General features: G+C 47.3%; 1 protein-coding gene across 1 annotated transcript in view; it reads right to left on the bottom strand.

The window, feature by feature from the left end:
* Nucleotides 1-21,198, bottom strand: part of LOC146171543 (uncharacterized) — a 146,822-nt gene that overhangs the window by 66,197 nt on the left and 59,427 nt on the right. The window contains exon 3 of the mRNA XM_084586480.1: nucleotides 15,807-15,889. Coding sequence (XP_084442606.1) covers nucleotides 15,807-15,889 — 83 coding nt within the window. The remainder of the gene's footprint in view (nucleotides 1-15,806; nucleotides 15,890-21,198) is intronic.

The following is a 21,198-nucleotide window of genomic DNA, read 5'->3' as shown; positions in this document are numbered from 1 at the left end:
ACCATCCGTGTCAACGAGCACTTGTGCCCCTCAGAAGCGTCCTTCTGAAGATAATCAACCGAATTCGTCCTCAGCAGGTGGTGGCTATTAAGAAAAGCGCTCCTGTTTAACTACTGTCGAAAACCAGGTTGCACCTACACCGGGATCGTCATCTTACAAAGTGGCGATTAAATCTCTAGCCAACAAAAGCCTCACCGATATACCAAACAGGATCATCCAGGCCAATTTGGACGCGTGTCTCGGAACCAGAGGCTTTCGAGGCTTCACGACAAGGAAGAAGTCAAACACTATAGCTGTGTGGCTCCCGACACATACTGCGCTGGAACTTATCCAAACGCTTAGTTATATTTGAGTCACAAGTGAGATCTCAGTGCCTGTGCAAGTGTATCTAGTTGAAGGCTCCGACTTGCAGCGTTGCGTCGTTTACAACGTCGACATAAACGAATATCAAACCACCCTTCAACGTGAGCTGTACTGCCCAACGTACCGAGTCATACCGGCCCGACACATAGGAAAGGGGCGTTCCTGCATGATCACCTTGCAAGGCCCACCTACAGTTCTGGTGTCATCGATGGAATCGGAGGAACCATAGAAGGATAGAAATATGGTCTTAATTCGTACGGAAATCATTGATAAGAATTCATGAAAAACACGGTTCTAATTCATAGGCAAGGAGACATGATCTGCCCAGTACTATTTGCAGCTCGATTAGAGGAAGTATTTGAGAGATTTCGAATGAGAGAAATTAGGGATAAGGGTAAATGGAGGATTCTTCAGTAATCTGCGATTCGCTGATGACATTGCATTGCTAAGTACCTGACGGGATGAAGTGAAAAGAATGATTGAGGGCATAAAAAGCAGAAGAAAGAAAGGCTTGAAAATCTATATTCAGAAGACTAAGGTAAGGTTCAACAGCCTCAGAAAGGAAAAGCAGATTAGATTCGCCAGCAAAGCACTGGAAGGGGTAGGAGAATATATCTACTGAGGATCATTAAAAGGGAAATAACAAGGATATTGTGATTGGGCTGGAGCGCATTTGTTAAGCACTCGATGATTATGACTAGCAGCTTACCACTATCGCTTAAGAAGAAAGCATACAACAGTTGCATGTTACCTGTACTCGTCTATGGGAATGAAACATGGGGGTTAACAACAAGGGTTCTACGTAAGTTGAGGACAATGCACAGGGCTATGGAACGCAGAATGATAGCTGTAACATTACAAGATAGGAAGCGTGCAGAGTGGTTCAAAGAAATAGCTCAAGTTACTGACTTCCTAGTGAAACCAAGAAAACGGAACGGGCATGGGCAGGACTTGTAATGTGAAGAGAGGATAGGCGATGGTCGCTCAGTGTAATAAATTGGATTTTAAGTGTAGGAATGCGTAGCGGAGGGCGGCAGAACGTTAGGTGGGCGGATAAGGTTAAGAAGTTTGACAGAGACAAATGAGTACAGGTGGCCCAGGGCCGCGTTAGCTGGAGGAATATGGGAGAGTCCTTAGCGCTGCAGTGGGTATAGTTCTACTGATGCCGACGATAATGATGTACCCCTTTGTGGACCAGTATGTGCGCGCTTTCCCAGCCTGACAGTGCCGGAAGACACCACCTCGCTTTACGACCCCACCTCTGCAACCACTCCGGAGCCCTTTTCGCCCATTTGACCGTGTTGGGATCGATATTTAGGCTCCCCTTGCGATGACTCTAGCGGGGCATCGTAACGTAATCGTCGCCACGACACTCGCTATGCGGAAAGCTTGGCTCTACTGTCCGCCTCTACGACTGATGTTCCGGCTTTCGTCCTCCGGCCTCTCATACTTCGACACGGGGCTACCAAAGAACACCTGAGTGACTGCGGGCGAGACTGTTTCTGACATCGTCGAGGCAGTGCTTAATGAGTGCCGCGTTAGTCATCTTGCAGCCTCGGCTTATCACCTTCAGACCAATGGCCTTGATGAACGTTTTAATCGGGCCGTGGCTAATATGCTATGTATATTGATCGCCACCATTCTAGGTGGGACAAAATGCTCCCATTTTTTACTTATACCTGAGAATACTGCTACTCAAGCAAACAAGGCGTTCTTCCCCTTATTCGTATCAACAGACAATACCCTTCCTGTGCCATGGAAACATTTCCTGCCTACAACTCGGACGATTGCGAATTGACGCCCCATTCCTAGATTGTTAAGTACGCCGAAGAAAGTCGCCAGTTGTCACATGCATTGACTACAGAGAGACAATACCGACAGCAAGTCAACCGCGAATAATCCATCAGAGCTCCCTCCTGCCCACCAGACTTTCCAGTTTGACTCTGTGCACATACTGCAATCCTGTTCTAGCAACGAAACAATTGTGACTTTGGTGTTCCATGCATGAAAGTACTGAGCGATTTCGTAGATGGATTTGACTATTCTCAAACGTCGAAGCCATGCGAAGCTTTCCTAGCGCCCTTCCTTGCAACAATTACCCAGTTTCCTTAGTTTGGCGATCTACCGCAGGTGTTTCATCCCTTACTGAGCTCTTTTCATCAACCACCAACATTCGTTTATCTCCAGTATTGTGTCTAGAGCCGATACAGGAATATTTCAGGGAAAATAAGGGTCATCTGACAAATGCAGCCTTTTTTATGCATCCAGTACCCGAGGTTCCTTCTGCCATTATGCTAGGTGTTCTCGCGATCGCCGTCGACATAGTACTCCAGGGGTTCATCACAGGCGGCTTGCAGCTCTTCGTCATTTTCTCAGATGCTTATCAGATACAGAAAGAACGTTCAGTGCTTTAAGTATGAGGCACTTGCGTTTTTTCTTCAAAGGCTGGAATTTCAACCTTCCAATCTTTTATTCAATGTCATTGGTTTTCCAAGAAAGACTTGTGTCAGTCGTGAGATAGAGGCTCTACGTGGAGGCACAATACGTCAGACGAGCAAAGTATTCGAACGGACGCTTCTAGTCGCATAGAATCTAATGCAAAGTCAGGATTTTGGAATGGAGGTCGAACTTAGAAAAATTTTATGGTGGACATAGCTAAGTTAACCTATAAACAAGGCTATTGCACAAAACATTTTCTTTCTTAGAAAAGATGTTAATGATAAAGAGAGCATTCTATGTAAACCTCTGATTAAACCTGCTAATACACCATCTCTTGAAAGCAATTGTTTTTTCTTGAATGCAAAATATTCTGATCACAAGAAATAGACTATACACTAAAAGAGCTCCGGAATTTTTCTATGACTATATTATTGCAGCATCGTGCCACTCCGCGCCGATTTTAAAATCGCTGAATTCATTAGGTTAAAAATGTCATTTGAAGCTCGTATGTTTTATTTTTGCCGAGTGTACGAATTGTAGCTTTTAATCAGGTCCTTGCCCAGTGCCTTCACAAGTGCCCCGACTTTGTCCTTGTCTAAGGGCATTCTTTGACACATTTTTTTTTTGGAACCGAAGCCGATAGGGCTCACAAACATTTTCTTATCGTTTCGTTTGCTAATGTGCTTGACTTGGGGGTTCGCTACGTATTACCTAATAAATTATGCGGACGCTTAAGCCCCGTGTTTAAGAGTGGGCGCGATAGCGTAGGCTACAACACGACATAAGAAAGCCCCATTTCACCAAGACGTATGGGCGTGACTGCGTTGAACAGGAGTGTAGCGTGTCTATCTCGGCATTAATAGGAACTTTAAAGTTCACTCTTATTCCACCGTCCCACCTGAAGTGAGGAACACAGGTTGGCAGATCCTCCAAACTTTCTGACATTTGGTCATGTTAAATCGTACAAAACATCCAAGATTCAACGGTCAGCCGTTACAGATGGTGGCAACTTCCCGCGAAAGCAATGTTAGTGATTTTTCGGACGTAGGGAAGAAACCAACATCATCAGTGACGGCGACGCAAGATTTTCAGCGTAACGCCAATTAAGTCTATCGCGTGAACAAATTCCTTATTCCGGCATGGCTGGATGCCGCTTACGAAGGAAGAAATTCGAGAAAATTTCGTGATGAAAGAAAGCACCGAGCATTTTTTTTTCACAGAGAATTGCTTTCTACCAATTTTAGGTCATCGTTAAGACAACTGTTGACGTTTAACCAGCAGCCTAATGCTGTAATTTACCTGTATATAATAAAATATTTATATCCCCCCCACCTACAAAAATAATTCAGTTGCAACACTAAGGGTCGCCTAGGGGTATGGATACGAAACTGGGCTGGCGAGAAACGCTGCCGTGAAAGCCGCACCCCACACTCTCTCTTTTGGAGTGTGCCTCCACGAGTTATTGTTGGGGCTATGAGGTATTTTATAAGGTAGGTGGATAGCTGGTCACAATGTACTTTTTCCAATGGGTTGGCAGCACCTTTGGCGACCATGAGGAAGGGAATAGATGGGGATATTACGGGAGAGAATCTGAAGAAGGAACGCAACAGATTAGTAAGAAATAAAGCCATCAACGAATTAGCGATGAGAGGGAGGGCAGAAGAGTTCATGATCTCGCTACAAAATAGGTATTCAGCTCTAACTGCGGATGGTGACATTACCCTAGAGGCAAGGAACAATAATTTCAGAGATATCATTACTGAGTGCGCGATAGAAGTAGGTGGTAGGATAGTTAGAGAGGATACCGATAAGCTGTCTAAGGAAACGAAAGATTTGATTAAGAAACGCCAGAGTATGAAAGCTTCCAATCCAACAGACCAGATCGAATTGGCCGAGATATCAAAGCTAATCAATAAGCGCAAGGTGGCCGATAAAAGGAAGTATACCATGGAGAAAATTGAGCATGCTGTAAAGAACGGGGGAAGCCTTAAAGCGGTAAATAAGAAATTGGGCATAGGGAAAAACCAGATGTATGCGATAAGGGACAAGGAGGGCAACGTCATCACTAATATGGACAGGATAGTCAAAGTAGCCGAAGAGTTCTATACAGATCTCTACAATAGCCAAAGTAGTCAGGACCGTAATGAGATTGGCGGTAGGGAAAAACAGTCAGACGTTCCACCAGTGACGAAGGACGAGGTCAATAAAGCACTACAAACTATGAAAAGGGGGAAATCAGCTGGAGAGGATCAGATAACTACAGATTTGCTGAAGGACGGGGGGGATATCGTGCTAGAAATACTGGCCACCCTGTATACGCAGTGCCTGGTGTCATCGACGGTACCGGAACCATGGAAGAATGCAAACATTATCCTCATTCACAAGAAAGGGGACTCTAAGGACCTTAAAAGTTACAGACCAATCGGCTTACTGTCTGTTACGAATAAGGTATTTACTGAGGTAATTGCTAATAGAATCAGGACAACCTTAGACTGCAATCAAGCAAAGGATCAAGCAGGGTTTCGGAAACGGTACTCTACTATCGATCATATCCATACCATCAATCAGGTGATAGATAAATGCTCGGAATATAACCAGTCCTTATACATAGCATTCATTGATTACGAAAAAGCATTTCACTCAGTTGAAACCTCGGCGTTGATGCAGGCATTGCGAAATCAGGGGGTAGACGAGCCGTACGTGAAAGTGCTGGAAGATATATATAGTGGCAGGCATAAAGAAAGTAACAAAATTGCCATAAAGAAAGGTGTTAGGCAAGGAGACACAATTTCCCCAGTACTATTCACAGCTTGTCTAGAGGAAGTATTTAGAGATTTGGAATGGGAGCAGTTAGGGATAAGGGTAGATGGAGAATACCGCAGTAATCTGCGATTTGCTGATGACATTGCCTTGCTAAGCAACTCGGGGGATGAACTGCAAATAATGATTGATGACCTAGACAGAAAAAAGTAGAAAGGTGGGCTTGAAAATCAATATGCAGAAGACTAAGGTAATGTTCAACAGCCTCGGGAAGGAACAGCAGTTTACATTAGGTAGCGAAATACTGGAAGTAGTAGGCGAGTATGTCTACTTATTACAGGTAGTAACCGCTGATCCGGACCATGAAAAGGAAATAACAAGAAGAATAAGGTTGGGATGGAGCGCATTTGGCAAGCACTCGCAAATTATGACTAGCAGCTTACCGGTATCGCTCAAGAGGAAAGCATACAACAGTTGCATCTTGCCTGTACTCACCTATGGGGCTGAAACGTGGAGGCTAAACAAGAGAGTTCTACTTAAGTTGAGGACAACCCAGAGGGCTATGGAACGAAAAATGGTAGGGGTAACATTAAGAGATAGAAAGCGTGCAGAGTAGATCAGAGAAATAACTCAAGTTACTGACATTCTAGTGGAAATTAAGAAGAAGAAATGGACATGGGCATTACATGTAGTGCGAAGAGAGGATAACCGATGGTCGCTGAGGGTAACAAACTGGATTCCAAGGGAAGGAAAGCGTAGCAGGGGGCGACAGAAAGTTAGGTGGGCGGATGAGATTAAGAAGTTCGCAGGGGTCAAGTGGATGCAGTTAGCTCTGGACCGGGTTAAGTGGAGAAATATGGGAGAGGCCTTCGCCCTGCAGTGGGTATAATCAGGCTGCTGCTGCTGCTGCTGCTGCTGCTGCTGCTGCTGCTGCTGATGATGATGATGATGATGATTAGGAGAGAGACACCCAGTCTTCTTCCGACAGGAGTACCATGCCTTCTGTACATTTCGCATGATAAGCTGATCAAGGAATACAAATATTGTTGATTGTCACGTAGTCAGGGAAATGCCCAAGGCAGTAAATTAACCGACTGGTGCTGTACTTAAATAAACTGTTTGTTGGGCTGACGTGAACCCACAAAATAACTAAGCAACTCGATGGCGGCGACAACAACAGTGTGTGCGTTTGTCTTCGAATTATACATGCCGGTTTCATCCGGTAGTCCTCAATTTAAGATCGGCAAAGAAGCATCTAGATAAACGCGCAAAGGATAGTCATAACAATCTGGAATATTGTGGAAACGGACGCGAGTGGCGGGAATCATTCGATGCTTATCTCGGCACAACTTGCCTGACAAAGAAAATGATAAAGACGCGTCTCGCTCGCACTGAGCACGAACAAGGTCATTCCGTGTGTTGCAATTGCTGATAAGGGCACGCTTTGGAGGTAGTTGAAATAACAAATGAAGCTTTCAATAGAACTTATCAAACTTCTATCTGGGCTAGGTGTTTGCTTTGGAACAGGAAAACTACATTCAAAATCACACACGGAACAAAGAAAACAGCAGATAAGCGCTGCCTTTTTCTTCATGCCGTGTATATTTTTAATTCGATTGTTTTCTCTTTCCAAAGCTTTCAATGGTTCTCGGCAAAAAATCGTTAGATCGAATCCTTTACGCAAACTATCCTCCAGCTGGCCTAGCATACACATTATAAACGGGAAGAGGAATATACTCTCGGTGTTCACCGGCATCAGTTCGCACACCAAACTTGTTTATGTAATTCTATCCGCGGGCAGATTTTTTTTTTCATCAGTGAAGAACTGCGTGGAATTGCAATTCAAACCACAGTCCTTTTGCACGTGAGCAGGACCTGCTACCTCTACACCGCCGCTGCCTTATATCGTGATCGAAGTACTGAGACCTCGAAACTCAGACTTTCACGGATCCATCCAAAAACAATTCCCTTAGGCGTGGTCCGACAGCGAAATTGGGCGAGGCAGAGCATGACCAAATGATAGGGAACCGGTTCTGCAATCACTGCCTTCAGCAATTTATCCTAAACCTTCGAAACAACGTGCTCTCGGGAACTTCACAAATTTTAGAGGAACTGAGACGCAATTTTGTTACTGCTATTCACAACAAAGCCCTGAAAACAACCCCAATTTAATGCTGTCCTAGGCTGTCAAAAGGATGTCTTTCATAATAAATGCAAAAAAACTGACAAGCATCCGTCGATATGATCAATGAACATATTCATACGTGGCAAAATTAGTCCATAAAGGTATTCCAGGAATACACAGCACACATAACTCAAGCACAGCAGCATCGACCTTCTTCTAGCATCAACCGTTGCTACAACTTTTTCTTTTTCTGTGTCACTGTTGCTGATCGTTGTCTTCGTCAGTGTCCAGCGAAGCAGGGCACATATGTCACGTTACCTCCCCACCTCCTCTCACGAAAAGTACAGTCGCGGTGCGCATTAGGACGAACTACTGCAGGGGTAGAACGGCTTCATTCAGGCGACATGAACAGTCTCTGTGCGTGGCATAGAGGACTGTCGCGCGTAATTCCGTCTCCTCAACGGTTGGGTCCCGCAAATTTTTTCTCCTCACTGGTTACCTGTCAGCGGGTTAAACGGCGATAGTTACCGAAAGGTGTCTCTGAACGCAACCTAAAGGTAACATACACCCACTGAAGGCAGGAAATGATTATGGTGCAGGTAATTGATTAGTGTTACCATCGTCAAGCCATCACCTCGTGGCTCTGTTGGCTGGTTTTGCGCCTATTAAGAAATAAAAACACTACATTTTTACCTAAAGGGGAACACTCTCAGGAATGAGCTTTGTAGTTTAATGTAATGTTGCTTTAAAACAAAATAAATGAAAAAATAAAAAAGTTGCCATTACAGGATTCGAACAGATGATTTAGTCGCTTATTGCTGAGGTAAGTAGTGTCAATCCATTGCGCCATGGAAGCAACGGCTGCAGCGCGCTTTAAACCCGCAATTATTTCTTTTTACAATATTTCCGCTATCTGCCGCCAGGTGACCCTGCTCAGAGGACCTTACCGTTGAGGGAACGGAATCACGCCCCTCTGACCTGCGGTTGCTGTTGTCCTGTACTTAGGATCGGACGTGACAATGTTGTGACATATATGCTCTTCATCGCTGGGCATTGAAGAAGACAACGATCAGCAACAGTGACACAGAAGTTGAAAATGTGGTAGCAACGGTTGATGCTTGAAGAAGGTCGACACTGCTGTGCTTCTATGTTTTGTGTGCTGTGTCATCCTGGACTAACCCTCGTGGACTAACCTTGCCACGCATCATCTTGGTGGAGGTGACTAAAGATCTCCGTGTGCACACATAAATCTATTTAAGCAGCTGAAAGCTGGATTGGCACAGTGACCGCCACCTGCTTGGGATCAGAACGTGAACAACGGCCACTATGACCTTTGAGGCAGCTCCTACCACCGCAACAACATCGGCGCAGCCACTCATGCTCACAAAAATCCGCCACTCTCCCATCTTCCCGCGCCATCTTCAATGGCGAAGACAAGACAGATGTTGACGACTGGCTGGATGAATACGAGCGATGCAGCAGGAACAATCACTGGGACGTGGCCACCATGCTGGCCAATCTCATTTTCTATTTGGCGAGAACCGCTCGCGCGTGGTTCGAAAATCACGAGCACGAGCTGGTGATCTAGGAAATTTGCAAGCAAAGGCTTCACGACTTGTTCGGGAAGCCGATTGCACGAGCTGTCGCAGCCAAAACCAAACTTTCGTCTCGCGCCCAATCCACCACGGAGTCCTACCGTGCCTACATTCAAGAAGTGCTCGCGTTGTGTCGCACGGCGAACAGCTCCATGCTGGAAAGTGAAAAGGTAGGGCACCTCCTCAAGGGCATCGCAGATGACGCGTTCAATATCCTCTTCTGCGTGGATTTCTCTACCGTCGAGTCGGTGTTTCAAGTCTGCCAAAAATTCGAGCAGGCTAAACAACGACGCCTGGTACATCGCTTTGAGCGTCTTCCGAACAAAGAAGCTACATCTTCTTGTGATGATCTGACTCCTCTGCAATAGCCTTCTCAGTCCACAACCATGACTCGGATCGTCAAGCGAGAACTCGAGGCCTTAGCTCCTGCACCACTCCCATCTCCACTGCCCAACACGTGGCCACGATATTGGCTGTCGTCCGCCAGGAACTTGCCAACGTCGGTCTTTCCTCCAACACCGCACCGCCCTCGTCACCATCGCATCCTGTTCCTGTAGTGGCTGCTGCAACCACTAGCCAAACTCCTCCACGTCACTACGTTAATCGCAATCCTGCAGAGTGGGGCACCTCCGACGACAGGCCAATTTGTTTTATTTGCTGTTGAGCCGGCCACACTTCATGTTATAGCCGCAATCGTGCCTTCCGCACCCCTCGTTCTTATTACAACACTGACCGCCGGTACTACTACAGACCTCGACGCTTCCCTGCCCAACCTGAACAGCTCCGCCCCGCATATGATGGACCTCGACACTTCCCTCCTCACTCAGATGAACCTCACACCGAAACCGTCTCAAGTGTCCGTCACTCCAGCCGAACTCCATCTCACCGGCCTCATCGATCCCGTTCACCGGGGCTTCATCGTAGCTCCTCCCCATCATACGCCGGCACCTACTCAGGAAACTACCGAGTGCAGCGCCCCGGAGTGACGCTGCATTGTCGACCCGGACTGTCAACTCGGAACTGACCCTCGCACCCAGACGTAACCTCATTGACATTCTTGTGACAGAGTCTCAGTTTGTGTCCTTATTGACACTGGCGTCCACATTTCCGTCCTGAGTACCTCGCTCCGTCAACGCGTCAACAATGTCCTCACACCCGCTTCCTCATCTGCCGTTCATGTTGCTGATGACAACACAGCTAGTGTGATTGGTATGTGTATTGCGAGAATTAGCACTGCCGACCGCCATATCCCTGTGCAATTTACAGTCCTCACCAGTTGCCCTCACGACGTTATATTAGGAATCGACATTTTAACTGCACATTCCGCGCTCATTGACTGTTTTTCTGGACTTCTTCTTCTGGGCCTGCCACTCTGTCCTGACAAACAGACCTCTGATACTTCAACGCTCCGTCTCCACCCGTCTACATTTACTCGCCTGCCACCAGAGGCTGCAGTGTATCTGCTCACGTCGCCTTTCCCCTTCGTTCCTGATGGCGACTACGTTGTTTGCCGCATAACCGACATGACACTGCAGCGTAGAATCGCTCTACCTCATAACATCGTGCAGGTAGAAAATAACGCAGATATCCCTGTTTTTAACGTCGGCCGTTTTGTGCACGTTCTTCCTGATTGCATTACTCTCACCGAACTGACCCCACTCTCTGACGTCACAGTGGCCGCTCTTCTTCCTGACCCTATTGCTAAAGTATCGACACGACCTGCACCGTCCCCACCTCCGGAGGCCCGCATATCAGGAATGGTCGCACCTAACTTGCGCCCTGACCGTGCTACAGCACTTACGAGCCTTATGACTTCGTACAGCGATATTTTGGATTTTGGTTACCGCCCCTTAGGACAAACGTCCCTTGTTACACATCGCATCGATACCGGAGACGCCAGCCCAATTCACAGATCTTATCGAGTCACCATTTCTGAACGTCGCGCCATGCAAGATGAAGTGGACAAGATGTTAGCAAAAAAATTGGCAGAGGCTTAGCTTGGTTAAGCCCGGTATGTTGCGAAATGATCCTTAGCAGTAGGCGGCATCGTAGTCATGCGCACCGCCGTCTCTCATGGACGGCGCGGGTCGGTCGCCGCTTTATACAGTTGTATAACGTCACAACACCTGTGGCGCTACTTGCGGAGAGAGCTGGCGTTAGGCCGCCGTTCATGCACACCGCCGTCTCTCACGGACGGCGCGAGGTGGTCGCCCAGCTTTGAGGTGTGACGTCATAACACCTGTGGCGCTCCTGGCGGAGAGAGTAGGAGTTAGGCCGCCGTTCATGCGCCCCCGCCGTCTCTCAGGGACGGCGCGAATTGGTCGCCTAGCTTTGAGGCGTGACGTCACACAGAGGTCATGCAAAAGGTCATTTCATGTGCACCGCCGTCGCACCGCAAAGGCTTGAAAGTGAAAGTAGTATTGCTTTCGCAATAAAACATTATAGAGCCTTCGAGCAGTCCCTGGGCGTCGCCTGTCGTGCTTGTTAAAAAGAACAATACCTGGAGGTTCTGCGTTGATTACCGACCCCTGAACAAAATTACAAAGAAGGACATTTACCCACTCCCAAGGATAGATGATTCCTTCGACTGCTTGCACGGTGCCGGCTATTTCTCTTCCATTTATCTTCGTTCCGGTTATTGGCAGATCGCAGTCGACGAACGGGATCAAGTGAAGACCGCCTTCGTCACTCCCGGTGGCATGTATCAATTCAAGGTGATGCCTTTCGGCTTGTGTAATGCGCCCGCAACATTCGAGCGCACGATGCAATCTCTTGCGCGGCTTGAACTGAACGGCGTGCTTGTGTTACCTAGATGACGTCATTGTATTTTCCGCTACATTCGAGAGCCATCTTCATCGGCTTGATGCCATTCTTGGCGTCTTCCGAAGAGTTGGCCTTCAGCTGAACTCGAAGAAATGTAGCTTCGACCAACGCAGATTCAACGTGCTCAGTCACATGGTCGACGCCCGTGGCGTTCAACATGATCCGTACCAAAGACGTGCTGTAAGTGCATTTCCTACACCCCGTTGTACCAGTAACTTGCATAGTTTTCTTGGGCTTTGCTCCTATTTTCGGCGGTTTGTACCCAACTTTGCGTAGACGGCTCGTCCACTCACCAATCTTTTGAAGAACGACGCTCCATTTTGCTGGGACCAAGAAAAATTCCAAGCCTTTCCTGTGCTCATTGCAGCCCTCACCAATCCGCCTGTCCAGGCACACTTCAATCCCTCGGCACAAACGGAGGTACGCATCGACGCCAGTGGTCACAGCATTGGTGTCATACCCGCCCAGCAGCAGATGGGTCGCACTCGCGTCATTGCTTATGCCAGTCGCCACCTTTCTGCGGCTGAACGAAATTACTCTATTACAGAACGTGAGTGCTTAGCCCCCGTGTGGGCCATTACAAAGGTTCGCCCTTAGGTGTTTGGCCGCCCGTCCTCCAACATCCCCGACCACCATGCCTTATGCTGGGTTTCTACACTGAAGGACCCTACTGGTCGCCTAGGCCGTTGCGCCCTCCGGCTTCAGGAATACATTTTTTCTCTCGTCCACAAGTCTGGCCGGCTGCACGCTGACGACGACTGCCTGTCCCGCAACCCGGTAGATCCGCCACCTGCAAGCGAGTGTGACGATGACACATATGTGTTGTCCATCTCAGACCTTTCAAATATTCGCCATGAGCAGAGCTTAGATCCCAAGCTTTGCAGAATTATCAATCGCCTCAGCACTGATCACCTTGATACTTGCTCTGTTTGTGCTCCACAACGGCACCTTATGCCGACGGAACCTTATACCGACCAGATGGCGTCGAGCCTTTGCTCCTAGTCCCCGAACACCTGCGTACCACCGTTCTTCAACAGCTGCACGATGCACCCAAAGCGGGTCAACTTGGCGTATCTCGTACATGCGACAGCGTCCGCCGCTTCCTTTGGCCAGGCCTCTATCGCTCTGTTCGTCGTTACGTGGCTTCTTGTGACCGGTGTCAGCGACAGAAGAAGTCCTCGGTTATGCCTGCTGGATCCCTGCAGCCGATCGACATCCCAGTAGACCCGTTTTTTCGAGTCGGCCTTGATCTCCTCGGGCCTTTCCCACTTTCTGCGTCAGGGAATAAATGGATTGTGGTGGCCACGGATTGGTGGCTACGCGCTAAGCTGTCACCCGAGCGATACCCACCACCTGTGCAACTGACGTGGCTGCATTTCTTCTCCACGACGTCATCCTGCTCCATGCCGATCCACGCCAGCTGCTCACTGACCGTGGCCGTTGCTTTCTTGCTCGAGTAGTCGACGAAATTTTTCGATACTGCTCCATTAGGCACTATTTTACCCCCGTTTATAATCCACAAACGAACGGCCGCACTGAGCACCTCAACTGCACGTTCGCGGACATGCTGTTAATGTATGTCTCGGATGATCACCGTCACTGAGATATTACTTCGCCGTTTGTAACGTTTGCGTACAATTCCTCTCGTCACGACACAATAGGCTACTACCCTTTTATCTTCTATACGGCCGCGACCTTCCCCTTCCGTTTGACAGCGTACTGCCTCCCACCGCTAACGCCAGTTCCTACGTTCGCGACGCCATTACCCGAGCTGACGCCGCCTGTGTTATTGCTCGCCGCCGACTGGCTTCCTCCCAAAATTCTCAAAAACGGCGCCATGATCCTCGCCACCGGTTTGTCCACTACTCTCCAGGCTCCCTCGTATTCCTCTGGGCTCCCGCTCGTAATGTTAGGCTGTGTGAGAAGCTCTTGCCACGCTACGCAGGACCCTACCGTGTTTTACGGCCAGTCACTCCTGTGACACCCGAGATCGCCCCTTTACATCCGCCGCAACAGTCGCGTGATTCCGTTCCCTCAACGGTATGAATGGATGGATGGAATATAGGAGCACCCCCTTTGAAACGGGGTGGTAGCAGTAGCTATCATGCTAATTTTTCTCCCTATATTCTAATTATTGATTTAGAATGGTTAACTAAACCATCATTCTATTAATTAAATTTTTGTTCCTACATTACTAACCTTATGTCACTTCTCTGCTTTTAAGCCACCAATCTTCCAGTCGTTTTTTGCTAGTTTCCACCGCCGGTGTATTCACCCGGCCACTGGTATCTCTAAAGCCCAGAGCTTCAGGAACAGTGATTGCGCCTCCACCAACTTCCGGATGGATACCATTACATTCGAGTATAATATGGTCAATTGTTTCACTGGAATTACCACATACAGCACATGCGTCATCTACATTGGTAAATTTATTTTGTAGCTGCGTGTTCTAAGGCACCCTGATCTAGCTTCAAAAAGTAGGGCACTGCCTCTTGAGTTATCAAAGAAATCTTCCTTCCTAATCTGCATTTTCCACTTCGGTATAATTCCACACTCTGTTTCTTTTCCATCGAATTTATCCAATATTTACCTTCTGTGTTTTCCACCTGTTGCTTAATGCTCTTTATTTCTCCGTCCTTGTTACTAGCATACTTACAGTTAGTTTCCTAGTTCTTTTCCTCCATTGCGAGTCGATGCTTTTTAGGTACAGGTATTTAAATACTTTAGCTGCCCATCTGTTACAGTCCTATTTACTCAGGGTAGAGTCCTCTTAGCAGCGTCACCTGGCGGCGGATAGCGGAAATATTGTAAAAAGAAATAATTGCGGGTTTAAAGCGCGCTGCAGCTGTCGATTCCATGGCGCAATGGATTGACACTACTTACCTCAGCAAAAAACGATTAAATCATCTTTTCGAATCTTGTAATAGCAACTTTTTATTTTTTCGTTTATTTTGTTTGAAAGCAACAATACATTAAACTACCAATTACGCGTCAGAGGGGCAGAAGCAGCAACCAGCGCTACAGCGGGGAGCCCCAGAAACGCTACAAACACAGCCTTCACCAGCGTCTTCCTTTTTTTCTGAAAACGCTCGCACTTCCTTTTCTTCGGTTACAATATTGAAGGTATTGTTCAGACGTACAAGATTCGAAATAATTGCGTTCGTTTACAACTGCTTTGATAGAAAAACGCTCTTGTCGATTATTTGTGGAGATGTACTGGAAAACGTTTCACGAGATGAGGACATGACGTGTCAAATATTGTTTTGCAGCTCGTTAAGAGGCGTTTTGATTAGCAGTATTGTCGTTTTCTCCGCATAAATAAAAATTGAAATGCCGCTTGCGGTAATTCAGGTGGGCCGGAATTGTAGGCGACATTTTAGCGGCTACATGTAAGAATTATTAACGCATTTTACATGGTTTCGCGCGCCTATTTATGTTCAACAGCCGACAGGATGCAGTCAGATGCAAAATTCCCAGGGTATTTGAGAGCTGCTATAGAGAAAGCAAGGAGCTGAGCCCTTATTCTTCGGAGTAGTGAAGAGCACTGTCGCTATGTGTTTTTATTTTCTTCCAAATATTCTCTATGTAGTAAACCTAAACATTTTCTGTGAGGCAGAAAAATGCACATTTTAAAGGTCATCTATAGTGGTCCTTACAAATTGTAACTCATCAAGGGCTATTCAGTGGGACGTCATACTTACATTTTCTTTTGTTGCTTCGAGTTTTTCACAGTTCGACGACCGAGGCTCGATATAGTCCCTTGGAGCTATTTGCATGCCAAAACCTACATATAGGAGAAAAAAATTGTGTCACTTAAGCTTCACATAAGAAATGATGCGAGAGAACCTTCACACCACATTTTCGTTTCACTTTTTATTTATTTGCGTTGAAGAACAGGCATATATCTTGCCAAAGAGTTGAAGAGTTTCAACATACAAGAGTTCGCATGTAGTGCGAAGAGAGGACAACCCACGGCTCTGAGAGTAAAACATTGTTACAATTTACAGGGTGCTACAATTTACTAAAATTTACAACTTGTTTAGGGGTGTGATACCATAATCGTTCGCATAAATCACCCACAGGGCAGACCGGTGGCGGCTCTTGGCCACTACATTGGCGACGCGCTTTTTCCTATTCGAGAGGTACGAATTTCAATCCCCGATGCCACTGGGTACCCACCGCTTTTCACTGGGTACAAGATTCCTATCGGTCTGATGTTTAGCTCTTCTGGGGTGAAATGGTTGAGAATAGGGCCACTGACAAAAACCGCAAGAACCATATTATGGGACTTATGGTTGTCCGATGGCGAATCGAATCACTGGCCCCTCGGTGCAAATTCATCAATAATAAAAACGCAATAATAGTTGCACTGATAGGCTAGTGCTTCCTTCCGCCATCCGAAAAACTACACTTCGCCTACAACCTACAACCGCCTTGTGCGACAAGAGCCCATGTGTGACTATTTTTTTGTAGGTGATCCCTTTTCCAAGCATTTCACTCCAGAAGAGCCAAGCCCCAGGCCGAGGGAATCTTGTACCCATTGAAAAGTGATGGGTCCTCGGCTCACCACAGATCGTACTTAGTATCTCCTGAAAGCAAGGCTCAAACGTGTCTTGCATAGCCAGGTGTACGTCTGCCGCTAGCACTAAGTCCGGGCAGCGGGGCAGCTGGAACGAATAGCAGCACGGGTGAGCCCGCACCCGTGAGCCCCTGTGCACAAGTAGAGGAGACGTAAGGCGAGTAGGCTGAAAGGGGGCCGGTCCACCTGGTGACATTAATTTATCTCGACAAAATGACACCAGTTTTTCCGATGATAAATGTTTTGAATTTTGGTTGGTCTCTGGGAGGGGTTGCGTCCTTCTGTAACCGAACGGAGTGCAGCCTTTGACGATGACGTTTTGAAGATTAATGCTGGGAGCACTTGCGGGCTCCTGTAATCCAGTCAATTGTAGGCACCGCTGGTGGATGCTCAAGTGGGAGACTAAGATCTCGGAGATTGGCCCCCTCTGAAGAAGTCTAACTCGCTAGAGCTGGTTACACTCCTGGGCTTGCAGACACCTTCGGTGGGGCCCACCGATGACTGCAGCTTTTACCGATGATTTTCCTGTCAAGAAACAGGACTAGGAATAACATTGGGATCCCCTGATTCTCTGTCGAACAAGGAAGGAAGCTGCTTCACTTGGAGATGATTGCTCTAATTTTTTGAAAAATTAGAAGGGGTTCACCCGCCGGTGCAGACCAGGGATGGGCTGAATCTGCTGTCTCTATTCATGGGCGCTGCAGGGCAATCCCCGCTGACTTATGTTATCAGGGGTAGGGGCAGCCCTTTGTAACCCCGCCTGCGAGGATGCGTGGGGAGACTGTCTTCTTTCGTCCTCCGGCAAACCAGGGCCATCGTGGAAAACGTTGAGTCCTACGGGCGTCTCCGTACTGGTGTAAGCACCCGCTGTACCCCTGTTAATAGTACCGCCGTGTGACCATAGGGGTGGGCGATGACGCTTCCACTCGCGCTCCCTGTACGTAGGTGGCAAGTCCAGGATCTAGCAACTGGGCCAGCATCAAATCCAATACCCTTAAGAAAAACGAGTAAAATCAGACTCTCGATTCGAGCGTGGCATGATGAGAGTAACCGAAATCGGGGACGCTATGGCATCTGGCAGGTCGTGGAAGTGCACTACGGGTGTTGTGACCCCGCCGGCCCGAGCGTGTAGTTAAACAAACACACGACCATCCCGGTGACTGCAGTAAACAGGTACGCCACGCGCAGGTGGGAGAGCTGTCAGAATTATTAAACGGCTCGACGATGTCCCCAAGTAAATGAGTACATCAGTTGTCCCCGGCATGGGTTCCCGTCATTTGTAGGAATTAACGCCTAGGAAAGGGCTTGACCACTAGATTTCATGAAAGCCCGGCAAATGCAGTTTGACCAGTTGTAATCCTTAAAAGCTGTGATCCATGAAGGGATCACTGCCTTGTCGTGGCGGAGGGGCTTGCGAAACTAGATGAAGTCGTCAACTCTGCTGTATTGGGCCACCCGAGATAGACAGGTCACGGCAGAGAGTTCTGAAAAAAGTGATTCACTGGAGAAGGTAATGGCAACCCACTCCAGTATTTCCTGCCAAGAAAACCCTATGGCCAGTCACAATACCATTAATGATATGGCGCCGAAAGATTAGCCCCCCCTGTTGGAAGGCGTCCCACATGTTACTGGGGATGAACAAAGGGCGATTCCTAGTAGCTCCAGGACGAATGAAGCGGCTGGGCTAAAGCCAAAAGGACGCTCAGTTGTGGATGTGTCGGGAAGCGACCGGAAAGTCCGATGTTGCAAGGAGATATATCAAATAGCAACATGGAATGTAAGATCTATGACGCAAGGTAAACTAGATATCGTCAAGCGAGAAATGGACAGATTGAACATTGATATCTTGGGTATCAGCGAGCTCAAGTGGACCGGAATAGGCGAATTTAACTCCGGCGACCATTATGTCTTTTATTGTGGGCACGAATCCAAGAGAAGGAATGGGGTCGCTCTCATAGTAAACAGAAGAATGGGCAAAGCAGTGCTAGGGTAGAACCCCAAAAACGACCGAATGATTTCACTTCGGATCCAAGGTCACCCTTTCAACATAACAGTTATCCAAGTCTATGCACCGACCACTACTGCTGAAGAAGCTGATGTTGAGAGACTTTATGCGGACCTACAATGCCTTTTAGACCGCACCCCATCATCAGAAGTCGTTATTCTCATAGGAGACTGGAATGCTAAGGTCGGGAGTGAAGAAATATCCGTAATTATAGGCAAGTTCGGTCTTGGCGAGCCAAATGAAGCTGGGCAGCGGCTAGTAGAGTTTTGTTGTCAAGAAAACAACATCACCATAGCGAATACTCATTTTCAACAGCACAAGAGGCGCCTGTACACATGGACTTCACCGGACGGTCTGTACAGGAATCAGGTCGATTATATTCTTCGCCGGCAGAGATGGAGAAGCGCTATACAAGCAGTAAAAACAAGGCCTGGGGCCGATTGTGGCACCGATCATCAGCTTCTTGTTGCCAAAATTACGCTTCCATTGAGGAAAACGCAGAAAATTAGAAGGCCTTTCAGGTATGATCTGGATCAAATTCCATTAGAATGTGCTGTGGAAGTGAGGAGTCGATTTCAAGAATTAGACCTAGAAGACAGAGAGCCCGAAGACATGTGGACTGATGTTCGTAAAATAATACACGAAGTTGCTACTAAGGTAGTTCGAAAGCAAAAGAAATGCAAGAAAGCAAACTGGTTATCTGGAGAGAATTTGCAAATAGCTGAGGAAACGAGGATGGCAAAAGTTATGGGGGAAAGAGAAAGATACAAGGTTCTCAATGCGGATTTTCAGAAAATAGCAAGGAGAGATAAGAATGCTTTCCTGACCATACAGTGCCAAGCAGTTGAGGACAACAGCCAATTAAGGAACACAAGAGCTCCGTATAAGACAATCAAAGATATCAAAAGAAGCTTCTGTGCTAAGCTGGGCGTGATAAAGGACGAACGAGGCAAGGACCTCACTGAAGCCTCAGAGATAAAAAAGAGGTTGCAGGAATACCCAGAAGAACTGTACAAGAAGGACCCGAATGTGCAAACATAACATAACAAGGTTGTGATTACTGATCTCGAGCCGGGCACTCTGAAGAGTGAAGTTGAATGGGCCTTAGCCAGCCTTGCTGAGAACAAAGCTAGCGGAATTGATGGCATTCCAGCTGAGTTTCTTCAAAACCTCAACCATGACGCTGTTAACATTCTGCATACATCATGTCAGAAGATTTGAACAACCCTGCAGTGGCCACAGGATTAGAGGAGGTCAGTTTACATCCCCATTCCAAAGAAATGCAGTGCCAAAGATTGTTCCAACTACCGCACGATCGCGCTTATTTCGCGTCCTAGCAAGGTGATGTTGAAAATCCTCCAAGGTAAGCTACAGGAGTATGTGGATCGGGAGCTTCCGGACGTGCAAGCTGGGTTTCGCATGGGTAGAGGAACTAGAGACCAAATTACCAACCTTCGCTGGATCATGGAAAAAGCAAGAGAGTTCCAGAAACCCATCTACTTCTGCTTTATTGATTAAGCGAAAGCTTTTGACTGCGTAGATAACAGCAGATTGTGGCAAGCTCTCCAAGAGATGGGAGTTTCAATTCACGTCATCTATCTCCTCGGGAACCTGTTGAAGGGCAAGAGGCCACAGTCAGAACTGGGCATGGTCTTACTGACTGGTTCCCGATCGAGAAAGGAGTGAGGCAAGGCTGCATACTGTCGCCCTGCCTATTTAACCTATATGCAGAGTGCATCATGAGGAAGGCCGATATGGACGAGTCTTCAGCTGGAGTGAAGATTGCTGGAAAACGTATCAACAACCTTAGATATGCGGATGATACCACTTTAATGGCAGAAAGTGAAGTGGAACTCAAGAGATTTCTGATGCGCGTACAAGAAAAGAGTGAGAAGTTTGGGCTTAAACTGAACATTAAAAAGACAAAGATCATGGCGTCTTGCCCTATCAAGTCCTGGACCATCAATGGATAAGAAGTGGAAGCTGTGACAGATTTTCTGTTTTTGGGCTCCAAGATTACCTCGTAATGAGACTGTAGCCATGAAATTAGGAGACGCCTGCTTCTGGGAAAGAGAGCAATGGTTAGCCTTGACCGCCTCGAAAAGAGCAGAGACATTAGTCTGCTGACCAAAATCCGTATAACTCGTGCTATGGTCTTTCCAGTTGTGATGTATGGATGCGAGAGTTGGACTGTGAAAAAGGCCGACCGCCGACGAATTGACGCAACGCATTTGAATTGTGGTGCTGGCGAAGACTCTTGAGAATTCCTTGGACTGCCAGAAGATCAAATCAGTCGATATTGTCGACCATAAACCCTGACTGCTCATTGGAGGGTCCAATTCTAAAGTTATCGCTCAGCTACTTTGGTCATCTGATGAGAAGAGAGGAATCGCTGGAGAAAGATTTGATGTTGGGAAAGGTTGAGGGTCGCCGGAGAAGGGATAGGCAGCGAACGCGATGGTTAGATGGCATCCTCTAGACACTGCAGATGAAGCTATGTGATGTTAGG

This window comes from Amblyomma maculatum, unplaced genomic scaffold, assembly GCF_055883805.1.
Source record: "Amblyomma maculatum isolate TAMU_Amacu unplaced genomic scaffold, ASM5588380v1 scaffold_20, whole genome shotgun sequence".
Classification (NCBI taxonomy): domain Eukaryota; kingdom Metazoa; phylum Arthropoda; class Arachnida; order Ixodida; family Ixodidae; genus Amblyomma; species Amblyomma maculatum.
This window is presented reverse-complemented; position numbering and strand designations above follow the sequence as displayed.